The sequence below is a fragment of the Carassius carassius genome, chromosome 9, assembly GCF_963082965.1.
Source record: "Carassius carassius chromosome 9, fCarCar2.1, whole genome shotgun sequence".
In the NCBI taxonomy this organism is placed as follows: Eukaryota; Metazoa; Chordata; class Actinopteri; order Cypriniformes; family Cyprinidae; genus Carassius; species Carassius carassius.
The window spans coordinates 21,524,073-21,537,022 of NC_081763.1; the positions used below are offsets into that span (position 1 = coordinate 21,524,073).

Consider the following 12,950-nt stretch of genomic DNA (forward strand, 5'->3'; position numbering starts at 1 on the left):
ATGAGACGAGAACAATGTAAATTTCATAATGTTCATAGTATGTTTATTGCACAAAATATTCCATATTAAGCTTGAAATATACATGAAAATAGTTAAACACTTAAAACATGAATCAATATTCAAATTAACATGCAGGAAATCAATGAGGACACAAATCAAGTGAACATGAAATAAATAAAAATTAGCAATAAAAGCTGACAAAGTTAATTAACGGTAATGATCTCAAATCCTGAACGGCATCTGAACTATCGCTCAACATAATATTCCTTTTCATGATGGAATGATGCTTATTAGAAACTCCGAATTTGGCTCCCTAAGCAGCCATTCACAGGAATGTGTATAACTGTAATGGAATATGAAGCCCTGACATGTTCACTGTTATCTGTCATTTAGTGTTAATATAGTCATATGCTGAGTCAGGATGGCAAATACGCTGTTGTTCATTAATGCACATTCATAAGCATATGCTAATGGTCTCAATGCTTTTACTGTTGTGCACTGATGATAGTCCCTGGCATCAGATAATGTTCAAGTGTTAAAGGTTACAACCCCCTAGACTAAAAGGTAAAAACACTGGTAAAATGAGTCTGAAGAGGTCGCTCAACAAATCATTTGGAGTATTTCACGGTTTTTGTGACAAATATGAATAAATATGAATGTAAGCACTGTGTATTTGCATTTCCTTCCTAAAGCCTAGACGCATATTAGATGAGGTTAACTTCAATATAGGCAAGATTACTGACAAACCGTCAACACTGATAATGACAAATACTGCAGAAACACAAAAAAATATGCCACTGAATACCTTCATCTGAAGAGCCTGTCATTTCAAATGAACAAATTCAGTCCATATACTACATACACAGCGCACTCTACCTCTGCTGCTGAACAATAAGCACACAAAATTAATACATGGTCATACAGTAAAGTCACGACAGATTATTTCACGGAACTTTTTTTGTTCCTAGTGCATCCTAGCGCATAATTCATTTGATCATTTTTATTATTATTCACTGTAGAGTTTTGGTCAGAAATAGCTTAAAATGCTCTGTAGTTCCAGAAACTGGAGAAGACCGAAATCTGCAAATAAAAGGAAAGAAATTAACATGTAAATTTATCTTCTATTAGGAAACTAATTAAATTGTATTGATTACAGCATTGTAAGCATTCCATTTAGATCTGCTCCCTTTGTGTCAAAGTTTTGCTTTGTGTTTTGGTGGATCACAGGTATTTGAATTAGTCTACAGGACAATCATTAAGAACAACTGGTGAGTTTACCTGGTCTGATACACATTTCACACTACTGTTCAAAGTTTTTTTTTTTTTTTTAAGACATAAATTCTTTTATTCAGCAAGGATGCATTGAATTGATTAAAACGTACACATTTTTTCAACATTAATAAATGTTCCTTTCTTAAGCAGTAAATCAGCATAACAGAATGATTTCTGAAGGATCACGTGAAACTGAAGTCTGGAGTAATGACGCTGAAAATTCAGCTTTTCATCATAGGAATAAATTCAATTTTAAAATATATTCAAATAGAAAACTATTATTTTAAATTGCAATAATTTCAATATTAACTATTACTGTTTTTACTGTAATTTTGATCAAATAAATTCAGTCTTGGTGAGCATGAGACACTAATAAAAAAAAAATGGTAATGACCTTATATATATATATTTATATATTTCTCACAAAAAATAAATAAATGTAATCTTAAATCATTGCTAGTAATTTGTAATGATTCTAGTAATTCTATTAATTATAATAGATATGTGCTATATTATAATAATATATTCAAAACTAATTATAATAGATTAGTTATCACAGTATCAGGTAATTAATAAATAATTACTGCAGCAGCACTAATTCTAAACTGCCCAGAAGCTCTGATAACCCTCTGATGTCATTCTGTTAACATGCATTGTTCTTAAATTATAACAGTGACTCTGCAGGTGAGATGATAATCTCTACTATATCAACACACAAACCTTATCTTTGAGTTGCTGACAGAGCTGCAGGGAAATGGTGAAAAACACCAGCGTGTCATTTAGCCACGGCACCACGCACTCCACCTTATGGACCTGGCTGACCTCAAACTTTGTGTTGTTGTATTCACTTAAGGAGAAAAAGCAAATGTGACAAAAACGTTATCAACCAGACCATTTAAAAAAGAAAAACTGAGACTGACTGCTGGTGCTGCAGCATGAAAACAGAAAATGTGAGCACTTACAACATTGCTCCTGGATTATGCAGCACTGAACTTCCTGCTGATTTGAAGTTCTAACAGAAAACAAAATGATTGTGCATTTTAAAACACACATTCCTGATAAGAGTGCCTAAAAAATTATTTTCTAGTCATTTTCCTTTTTTTAGTGCAGATGGCTTGATACCTTGGTAGTGTTAGGCTGCAGGACATGTAGTTGACACACCGTCAAACACAGTTTACTGAGATTGATATAGAAGTTCACTATCATGTCACCAGGCATTGGAGGTGTGAACATTTTCTAGAAAGAACCGGAGAAACATTCACAAGAGCACATGGAGAATTCCTCATTAAGCGTAAAGTGAAGATCCACATACTAACCATTAGGCCACTGGCTGCGAGCTCAGGAAGAGTCATGCTGGCAGGGGTTGTGAGTCTGCTTCGGGCTCGGGTCAACTGAAGCATTACTGCATCCATAAGCTGAAACACGAATAACGTCATTGAGTGCATTTCTAATTTCTACTTCACATACAGTACCAGTGAATGTTCCTAATCCAGAGTAACCTGTAGCACACAACTGCTTCAAATGTACTCACGGGAGAGTTCAATCCTGCACTTATGAACCACACAAGTACACATGAAGAAAACCAGGGGCCAGTTTTCTCACAAACATTTCTTAAAGTTCTGGAAGTAGACACCGAGTGGTTGAAGTAGGTATTGCAGTCTAAATTCAAAATATTGAATTTATTATATTTTTTTTTTGCCCCTCCTCATACTTGAGACACTGTTGACAATCTGGTTGCCAGATTGATGACAGTAACAAGCAGGAGCATACTTGACGATGAATGAAATGAAATGTGCTGCGTTTCCGCTAACTGGCAACCCAGAGTGCCGAAATACAATTGGGTAAATTGACAGTTGGCGAGTTTCACAAACCAAAAGAGACAGACATTGCGGCTAAGAATGCCCTTTTTTCAAAGGAGAATAACTGACTGTAGCATCATTTTTCTGATAAACAAGTATGTTAAATTGACATCTGCAAACATTTTATGGTATTTTTATGCTTAAGTAGAGTCAAAAACTTACATACAGCACCTTTAAGAATGTTCTAGAGAAAAAACATATGATTCATAAGGATTACGGAAAGTAACATTATTAAAAATCAACCTTTTATAGTTAAAGGTGCAGTGTGTAAATTTTAGCAGCATCTAGCGGTGTGGTTACGAATTGCAACCAACGGCTCTGTCCCCCGCTCACCCCTCCTTTTAGAGAAGCTACGGTAAAAGACAGAAAAAAAGCAATGAGATTTTTACAAAGGTAAATCAAGGAATTATATTTACTTAAATATTCAATAAATCGATAGTATTGCAAATGTTAATGTACTTGTTCATCATTGTGTCAGTGTTTTATTCGCAAGAACAACAAAGTGTCGAAACGCGCTTTGTAGAGCAGTTTGTCCGTTTAGGGCTACTGTAGAAACATGGTGGCGACTTCCATGTAAGGGGACCCGCGGTGTATGTAGATAGAAATTGCTAAATCTAAGGTAATAAAAACATAACGGTTCATTAAGTAATGTCTTTATACACCTCTGAAAACATAGTTATGTATAGTATATTGCATTTCTGTAAATAGATCGTTGTAAATATTACACATTGCACCTTTAAGATAACTTGACTTTATGCTGGACTCTACACAATCAAATAGGGACCTCGTTTTTATTTCATTTTAATTTACGGTAACATTTAGCAGGACATGTTAACTCTTAGCAGTGCACACGCAAATGCAGCAGACAAGAAAGATGGAACACAACACTGAGACATGCGCTTTGACTAAATTAAATAGATGGCGCATTAAAAAAAAAGTGACTAAGTGCAGAGAGTAAAAAGAAAGGTTAACTGCATGCAGCACAAAATAGACTTAAGTAAATATTTGAGAACTTAAGAATTGAAAGTATTTGTTTTAAGAAATTTCTTATCTTTTTTCTTCTGAATCTGGCCCCTGGCCCTAACTGTAAATATCTGTGAAAACGAACCTTATTGACTTCAGCCCCAGTTTTGAAGTGATAACTCTCATCATGGCTGCTTAGTAATTGCAGGGCCTGGTTCACATGGTTTCGGGCATCCTGAATCTGAGGAGGGGCAGGATGTGTTTTAACAGCTTTTTTTTATAATATATTTAATATTAATATATATGTATATATATATATATTTGTTTTTTTTTTTAAAGATAATTGAAAGAGAGAAAGACACATTACCTGCTGCAATTTCCACTGTTTATCATCTCGGAATGCAAAGTGCATTACTTGACTGCTTTTAGCAGCTTTGATATTAATATCCTGCAAAGAAAAAAATAGTTTTTTTTTTTTTCATTTAATATCGATTCTAATAATAACAAAAATAATCACGGAGCTCAGATAAACTGCATTGCAAAGTGTCTTTGCAATTCCACTGGCTGACAAAGATGTTTTGTTGAATATAATATCATACATTTAAAAAAAAAAAGCCAGAAGCAAAGCAGTTCCATTCATGCTGAAAGCTGACTCTTTTCATGATGGTGTGAAACACACTTACAGCCTGAGTTAGAGCTTCTCCTTGCAGTGTCAAAACCCCTTTCACCTGGTCCATCCTAAATCAAGTGCAAAATAAAAATGCAAGAATTTCAATACATCTTCAGCTCTGTACACCTTCCCATAAAACAGTAGTAACAAAAAACATACATTATTGCATATTTCAAATCTAAAATTAATCACACAGATAGTCTCATTTAATAGATCTTACGTTGAGCTGCCCAGAATAAAGTTCTCTTGTTTCAGCTGTCCTTCCTGTCCTGGTGACGGCATTGAAAAACGCCTTGACGCCTCCTTTGGTGAAAGCAAACAAATGTTGTTATTAACGCCCTGTTTTGCACAATAATACGGAATTGTTTTGGAGTAAGCTAATTTTTTAAGTATCTGAAGTTACCTTCAAAATGTCTTGCAGCTGTTTAAGCACCGCATGCACCTCTTCTTTGAGCAGCCAATTAAATTCCTCCTCCTAAAGCACACAAAAACTTGCCTTCAATACATATTTCACTAAAAATAAACAGTATGTCACCATTTACACACACTCATGACTAATGTATTACTACCTTCTGGATCTTTCTCTATACAGTAAAGCAGCCATTCTGCCTTTATTTTAAAGGGGTCATTTGATGCAGTTAAAAAATGTTCTTTCTCTTTGGAGTGTTACAAGCTCTTGGTGCATAATGGAGATCTGTAAAGTTGCAAAGACTGAAGTCTCAAATCCAAAGAGATATTCTCAGAGGTGTCAAGTAACGAAGTACAAATACTTCGTTACATTACTTAAGTAGAAATTTTGGGTATCTGTACTTTACTTGAGTAATTATTTTTCAGCCGACTTTTTACTTCTACTCCTTACATTTTCACGCAAGTATCTGTACTTTCTACTCCTTACATTTTAAAAATAGCTTCGTTACTGCTATTTCATTCCGGCTTAATTGTCATCATTCAAAAAAAAACAAAAAAAAAACTTTCCAGATAAATCGCGCCATCCGGATGGAGTGAATTTGATTGTGGTTGGATGAGAAGTATAAACATATAGGTACCATTCCGACACCCTATTGGTTTGTACGCGATCCATCGCACCTGCACATGACACAATCACATCACACCCCAGCAAGGACATAGCCAGTTTTGGGTTCGTTTATCAAAAAATATATTTCTTAAAAGTAGGGTTGGGTATGGAACCGGTATCCGATCGCCTCAGAGTCAGTCCCCTTAAATTTCAAATGAATCCGGCGTCAGACCGGTCTCCTCTCCGTCTTTCAGCGGAGCCTGTCCTCCAACAAAAAACGACCATATAGGTTGTTTGTGCAAGCACCTTATTACGACCTATATTTACGTTTTAAAGTTAAGCGCTCTCTAGCGGGCGTAAAAATAATGACAGTATCGCGTTGCGTCTGTCGTCATGAAATGACGTATAACGTCATTACCAATCAAAACGCACGTTTATTTAAATGCAATGTTTGGGCTTTTTACACCGATCTCACAGTATTTCCTACATATTTTACTAGGTGGCTTATTCGTTCGAATGACCACACCTAACCCCACCCCTAAACCTAACCCTCACAGAAATCATGCTAAATTATGATTTATTGAGCATATACATTTTCGTGCACATCCATTCCCTGGGATCGAACCCATGATAGCATGATTACCTATCGATGTATAGCGCAATAATCTACCAACTGAGCTACACGAAACCCAAATCAGAGTGCAAATAAAAGAGTACAAAACATTAATATGAAAACGACCTTTTGCAAATAGGGGCGCAATTGTAGTATACGCTCTGATGGGTCGTATTTCAGGGATTTGGACAAACGACCTATATGGGCGTATTGGTTGGAGGACAGGTTGTTCAGCGCGCTCTTCAAACCGCAGACCGCGAGCGGACTCATACAGAGACAGAGGACACAAGGTATGTGTTAATCGATAGATTGTTAGAATATCAGTATCTGTGCAGTTCTTTGTCATAAATACAGTTTACAAAAGGTCACGAGGGAGCAGTCGGTTTCTCATCTAGCTACTGTAAAGTTTTCGCTTGTCACACCACAGGTTTTCCGTCCAGCGACAATCTAGCCCTTAACACATATGAACGAACACATACTTTAATTACACTTATTTAAATATACTTAATCTAATCATACGTACTTTATACATACACTAAAAGTCTTAGGCACGTTAGTATTTTCACCCAAAAGAATGGTGTTCGGCCAGTTATTTATATATTTTGCTGTAGTGTGTCAGTATAAAATATCAGTTTACATTTCCAAACATTCATTTTGCCGTCGTCAGACTGCTTGTGCATTCAAAATCGCACTAGATTATTATTAAAATTAATGGCAAACTGATATTTCCTTCTGACACACTACAGCAAAAGATATAAATAACTGAGAGCATCCAAGGTGAAAGCTATGGATTTATTTTAAATATTTGTAGTGTTCTTTAATGTTATCCATAGTTTTTTTGTGGCTCTTTTTTTTAATGTATCGGTTCAGGCACTGTTTAGGTACCGTTTTAAAAGTATCGAAATGGCAACGGACCCTACTTAAAAGTTATTATTTCTCACTACTGGCTCATTTACCAAATGGGTGCTTTCTAGGGGTGTTACGGTATGCAAAAATCACGGTTCGGTAGGTACCTCGGTTTTAAAGTTACGGTTCAGTTCATTTTCGGTACAGTAAGGGAAAGAAATGCAAACATTAAACTGAAGGTTGTTTATTACTATCAACTTTTTTTTTAACAATTTGTTTACACTTTTTTTTAAATACTTTTTAATAAAATATATATAAAAAAAAGAATAAGAAATAAAATACTGCTGCAAAGTTCTCCATTAAATAAAATACTCTCAGTCTCAAACCAATATCATATAATAAAATATAATGAAAAATATAAATAAATAACTATGATTACAGTGCAGCATTACCAATCCCAGCTTGTAGGCCTGCTAATATTTTAAAAATATATATAACTTTTCCAAAGTGTAAAGTGCAGCATGAACAGTTTCAGTTTTTAGACCTGCTCAGATTTCGTTATTGCGTTGGACCGATCCGAATTAAGAGCAAAGGTCTGTTTAAATGCCGACAGGAGCTGCGTTTGAATTACAATAGTTTTTTTCCTAGTTGTAGTGATGTTCACACTCGCGTAATGCCTTTTGAAAACATTAGGCCGGTGACACACTGGCATATTGCACCTATTGTTGATGGTGTCCTTTATCAGTAGGCTTTATATTTATGCTCAACATGAAGTATAGATATTGTTGTCGTGAAGACAAGATCCTGGTCTGTCGGCGGTCTCCCTCTATGTCACCTACAGTAGCAGCAGCGCACTAGCGCTGCGTCAGGCACAATTCTGGTGTGTAAAGACACAGAAAATGCGAAGCAGGTGTCACGCACCTGACACGCAGCAGAAACGCCACGCTCACGCCACGCAGCCAGTGTGTCACCGGCCTTAGAATCAGCTGCAGGGCGGGATTAGCGCTGAACGTGGAGACTTCCGGCACTTAATATATTCGCTTGAAAACACGAAAATGTACCTATGTTCCGCAAACAAAATATTGCACTCGGTACACACATGCACCGTACCGAAAGCCCTGTACCGAAACGGTCCGGTACGAATACACGTACCGTTACACCCCTAGTGCTTTCTCTTAATCCTCCAAAAATTAAGCTACTGTAGGTAGTTCTGTAGTTAGAGAAGTTTGAATAAATTATTGTTTGCGATTGACGACGCGATTGACAATGTTGTGATAAGTAGGCTATACCAACTTCATTACCCCTCCAACTCATTACCCCCCCACACTGGACATAGCAGACGTATGTACCGAATACAGGAAGCTATCAATCAAGAAGGTATCAGGATTGAGTTATTTTTCATTTTTAGTGTTCTATTGAACACTTGGATTAATCATTCATTTTGACAGCAATATAATGTTTATTGTAAATAGACAACCATACAAGAGTAATTGTTACTAAGCCTGCACCAGTGTTCTTGTCCATTGCCCTCGCAGATTCCTGCAGCTAAGCTTGGATGTACATTTACATTCCATTAAAGGTTATTGATGACATGCCTCTGAAGTTTGACTTTTTGCACCATTACAATACTTATAGGCAACTAGTCATCATATCTCTAGTCCTTTAATGTATTTGCATTGTACTAAAGTGCGTTCATTTTCAATGGGCATATATGTGGCTGAAACATGTAGCCTAGTGCATCCCACATTTTTCAACATTGAACATTTTAATATAAAATTAGTCATTATGGCCTATGGCCTTTAGAAAAATGTTTTTTTGAGGAAGTGGGGTAGTGCACAATAGGCCCCTGTTGTGCGGCCTAAGCTTTTGTTCTTAATGGCATTTTTTTTCCTTACATTACTTTTACTTTTATACTTTAAGTAGTTTTTAAACCCGTACTTTTACACTTTTACTTGAGTAAAAACCTTGAGTTGATACTTAAACTTCTACAAAAGTCTTTTTAAACCCTAGTATCTATACTTCTACTTGAGTAATGAATGCCAATACTTTTGACACCACTGGATATTCTTTATATAAGTTAAGAGTCTGCCATGCCCCCCTAAAAAGGCTCATTCAAACACGCCCCCACATGTCTACATCACAATGCGGAAATTTTTGCATGCCGTCCAAATGTTCGCGCAAAGAAAGAAGGCGTGGTTTCAGTAACCACAGTAAGTGTCGAAGCAGTCATGTCTGGGAGATGCTGTGTGTATCAAGTCGAAAGCAAAAACACTTTATTTGGCCTTCTGAAAGAATTTAGGAAGCTTTAAGATTACTTACAACAGATCACCGTTTCGTGAACCTATGAGGTAATTCTGACTTTGCTACAATAATCTGGCACTTCTGAATCAGATACTGTAAGTATGTTTTGTTATTAGTTTAAGTTTTTGCTATTGACTGTTCAAATGCAGAGGTGTGTGTGTGTGTGTGTGTGTGGGTGTGTGTGTGTGTGTGTGTGTGTGTGTGTGTGTGTGTGTGAGAGAGAGAGAGAGAGAGACACGGTCACACAGTGGAGTCAGCTGTCTTAACCATCCTTGGCTTGTGCACTGCAAACACATACGAGCTTTATCACTGTGTCTGTAATGCGACTCTGTTCCCCTTTCGGGCTTAAACTGATGGTAAAACTAAGGACATTATTAACTAGTGATGTGTCGTTCGAGAACGAATCGTTCTTTTTGAACGAATCTTTTAGGTGAACGAATCATTCTCGTTCACGCAATCCACTGACTCATATTTCTCGTTCACTGAAGTTCCTCCCTCCACAGCAGTGCGGCGCTATTAGCAGCGCATGCGCAGCTCAGTGAACCGGGTAACTGAACTGTTTTATCCTGTCAAAGAGTTACTCAACCTCGAGCCAATGGGCTAGTTGCATATCTCCGCCATCTTGGATTTCCGGTCATGCGAGTGTGTGCGTAGATATTTCCGGTTGTGCTAAACGTCAATGCAGAGAACCGGAGAAGTCAAAATATTACCTTCTATATGTTTACAGGATTTATAATATCACTTCAAATGCAAATAAGATATACACTGCTATTATTACTATACTATAAATGTTAACTGAGCCAGTGGATTTGAAACTTGTGTATGTTTGGGTCTGGTGAATGAATTAAATACACTATGTTCCCTACTGTTCACGAGATGAAAGTTGAACTCATGGTTTGGTTACACAGCTACATAATGTATTTTTATCTTACCAAATATGTGAATGTACAAATTACTTATTTCTCGAAAATGTTTGCATTATTTTATTTTTTTTATGAAATATTTACCTCGTGAGACGTGGGCTGCGTTTTATCTTCAGAAGTATCCATTTCTCAATTGTACACATACATCAGTCTGTTTCATCGTTATTTTCACAACATATTTTATTATTTTACACAGTAAAAAATACGTGACTAATTTTAATATCTGTTTAATCTGATCATTAATGCAAAAGAATAACAATATACATGGCTGCTCATAGACAGATAATGATTTATGCTGCAGATCTTTCACAAAACAAATAAACATAGATAAAAACACACATGAATGCAAACAGCGATCTTTTATTTAAGGCATACCTACCATAATTATATTACGTTTAATTGTACAGTTATTTATAAATTGTTACCAAATAAAGTTAATAAAACATGTTTTATCAGAAATCTCTGTGCGTCTTGTTTGACAGTCAGAAACATTGATCTTACATAACAGTCAGAACAAAACCAGCTCTTCGAAAATGAATAGTATTGCATATTTGAGTGGTTTGTGTTTGAAAGAAATCCCTGTGGACCTGACCTGACGCTGATCGCATAATCAACAGAAGAATAAAGCAATCTCCGCGTTGTATTTTGATGAATTTCCACACAGAGGTACGCAAAATGTAGGGAGGATGTTTCCCCATGTTTTTGATATACCACTATCGGCTGTTAAATTTGAATATCATTAATTATATACATCTAGCCAAGTTTCGTATGTAAGTTTCCCTTACAGTCAATGCGAGCGTCGCAAGACCGGAAATAAGTATGCACACACTCGCGTCGCTGAAGCACACCAGCGCCATCTTGTGCAACTAGCCCATAGCCTTCGAGTATGAGATGTGACAGAGCATGTGATTTGTTGAATGTAGTGAACGAATACGCCCTTCAATGAACAGTTTCAAATGAGTCTCGTTCGTGAACTAAATGACTGATCTGATACCCATGTCGTTCGTGAACGAGTTGAATGATTTAGTACATCTCGTTCGTGAATGAAATGACTGAACTGGCACACATGTCGTTCGTGAAAGAGTTGAATGAACGGATACATGTCGTTCGTGAATGAAATTAACTGGTACATAGCTTATCTCGTTCGTGAACGAAATGAATGAGAGTAAACAGGTTAAGGTTCTGATTTAGGAATGTGATTATATAATATACAAACTGTCTGACCAAACAATTAAAATGCTAATTTGGCAAGAAAACTTCGTACTTTGTTCATCTGAACAACTTAATTAGACTCTATATATTGAATAAGTTTATGCACACATTGTAATAAAGCCAGATCAGTTGTTGTAACAAGTGAATACTTCTGTTGATTTAAGACATAACACATAATACACTCTTTGCCACCTGCTGGCATATTCTGTGTGAGATGAAGAAATGATCACTGAACAAATCAGTGAACGATTCTGAACAAGTCATTTTGGTGAACGAACTGAAAATGAACAAATCAATTGAAAGAATCATAATTTCCACCACTATTATTAACTGTCTTTACATTTATTTTGAAAGATGAAGCTCGCGATTATGGGAAGGGGCGTTACATTTCTGACGAGTGCTTGCGGTGTTCAGCCAATCACAATGCACTAGGTCAGTTGGCCAATCAGAGCAGACTGCGCTAATATGTTTTTTTTAATTTTTTTTTTTTTACATTAAAGCATGTCAACATATTCTGTTACATCAAATACAAAAAATAGTTATATTTTAAAAAGCATCATATCACCCCTTTAAACAAAATAAGACGACAACACAAGGGTGAGTACATTAAATTAATTGTAATTTCTGAGCGAACAATCCCTTTGATTTCTGTTTCAGGATCAAATCGATCAGTAAGTGAGAAACAGTGGTCAGTATCAGACTTAATGGATAAACTAAACAGAGCAAAGATAAGGCATGACAAACGAGCGTCACAACCATTCACACCGGGATGAATTTGGACTTTGTCCACCAGCTGCTCTGCAAAACTGCAACCTACAAACTCTGCATGGCAAAGCAACGAAGACATTTGCAACTGCAAGCCCCCTGAAATCTGATTGTTAATTTAATCAATCCATAATAACCTCGCCTATGTCTGTGAAGCAGCTGACAATGACATGCATTACACACAAATCAGTCTCTCACCAGCACAGTCCTCTCGGCTTGACTTGCGGCCGTCATCTTCGCTAGTTCAGACAGAGTAGATCTCTCCTCTCCGAGCATTACAAACCACTGAAGCCGTCCTAAACCTGCTGAAAATAACTCAAGCCACTCCGCTATTTGGTGTGCCCAGTCAGAAGACCACTCGTAAACAATTAGGTTTGATACGCCTCCTTTCCCCGAACTTCCGGTTTGTGTAACTTTGAAATCTTCCGGCTTGGAAAGGAGTCAAAGGACAGAGGATTTTTTTCATGAACTCATACAACAGCATTACAGACATCAACACTTAAAAAAAAAA

At 36.6% G+C, this 12,950-nt stretch overlaps 1 protein-coding gene across 1 annotated transcript; it reads right to left on the reverse strand.

Annotated features, from left to right (window-relative positions):
* Window positions 1–21: 21 nt before the first annotated feature.
* Window positions 22–12,848, reverse strand: LOC132149287 (protein rogdi homolog). The gene is made up of 11 exons (XM_059558408.1): window positions 12,638–12,848; window positions 5,168–5,239; window positions 4,985–5,067; window positions 4,778–4,832; window positions 4,462–4,542; window positions 4,240–4,335; window positions 2,589–2,687; window positions 2,395–2,508; window positions 2,235–2,284; window positions 1,993–2,119; window positions 22–1,080 (listed from the first exon to the last, which is right to left on the reverse strand). The coding sequence occupies exons 1-11, from the start codon at window positions 12,713–12,715 to the stop codon at window positions 1,039–1,041; spliced, it is 897 nt and encodes a 298-aa protein (XP_059414391.1). The 5' UTR covers window positions 12,716–12,848; the 3' UTR covers window positions 22–1,038.
* Between the last annotated feature and the right edge of the window lie 102 nt (window positions 12,849–12,950).

Bases quoted from the DNA above. Each gene is read 5' to 3' on its own strand.
- LOC132149287 (XM_059558408.1), bottom strand. From the start codon at position 12,715: ATGCTCGGAGAGGAGAGATCTACTCTGTCTGAACTAGCGAAGATGACG. The intron at 4,543-4,777 runs GTAAGTGTGTTT...TTTTCTTTGCAG, and splicing joins GAGAAGCTCTAACTCAGGCT to GATATTAATATCAAAGCTGC. The intron at 2,120-2,234 runs GTAAGTGCTCAC...TTTCTCCTTAAG, and splicing joins CATAATCCAGGAGCAATGTT to TGAATACAACAACACAAAGT.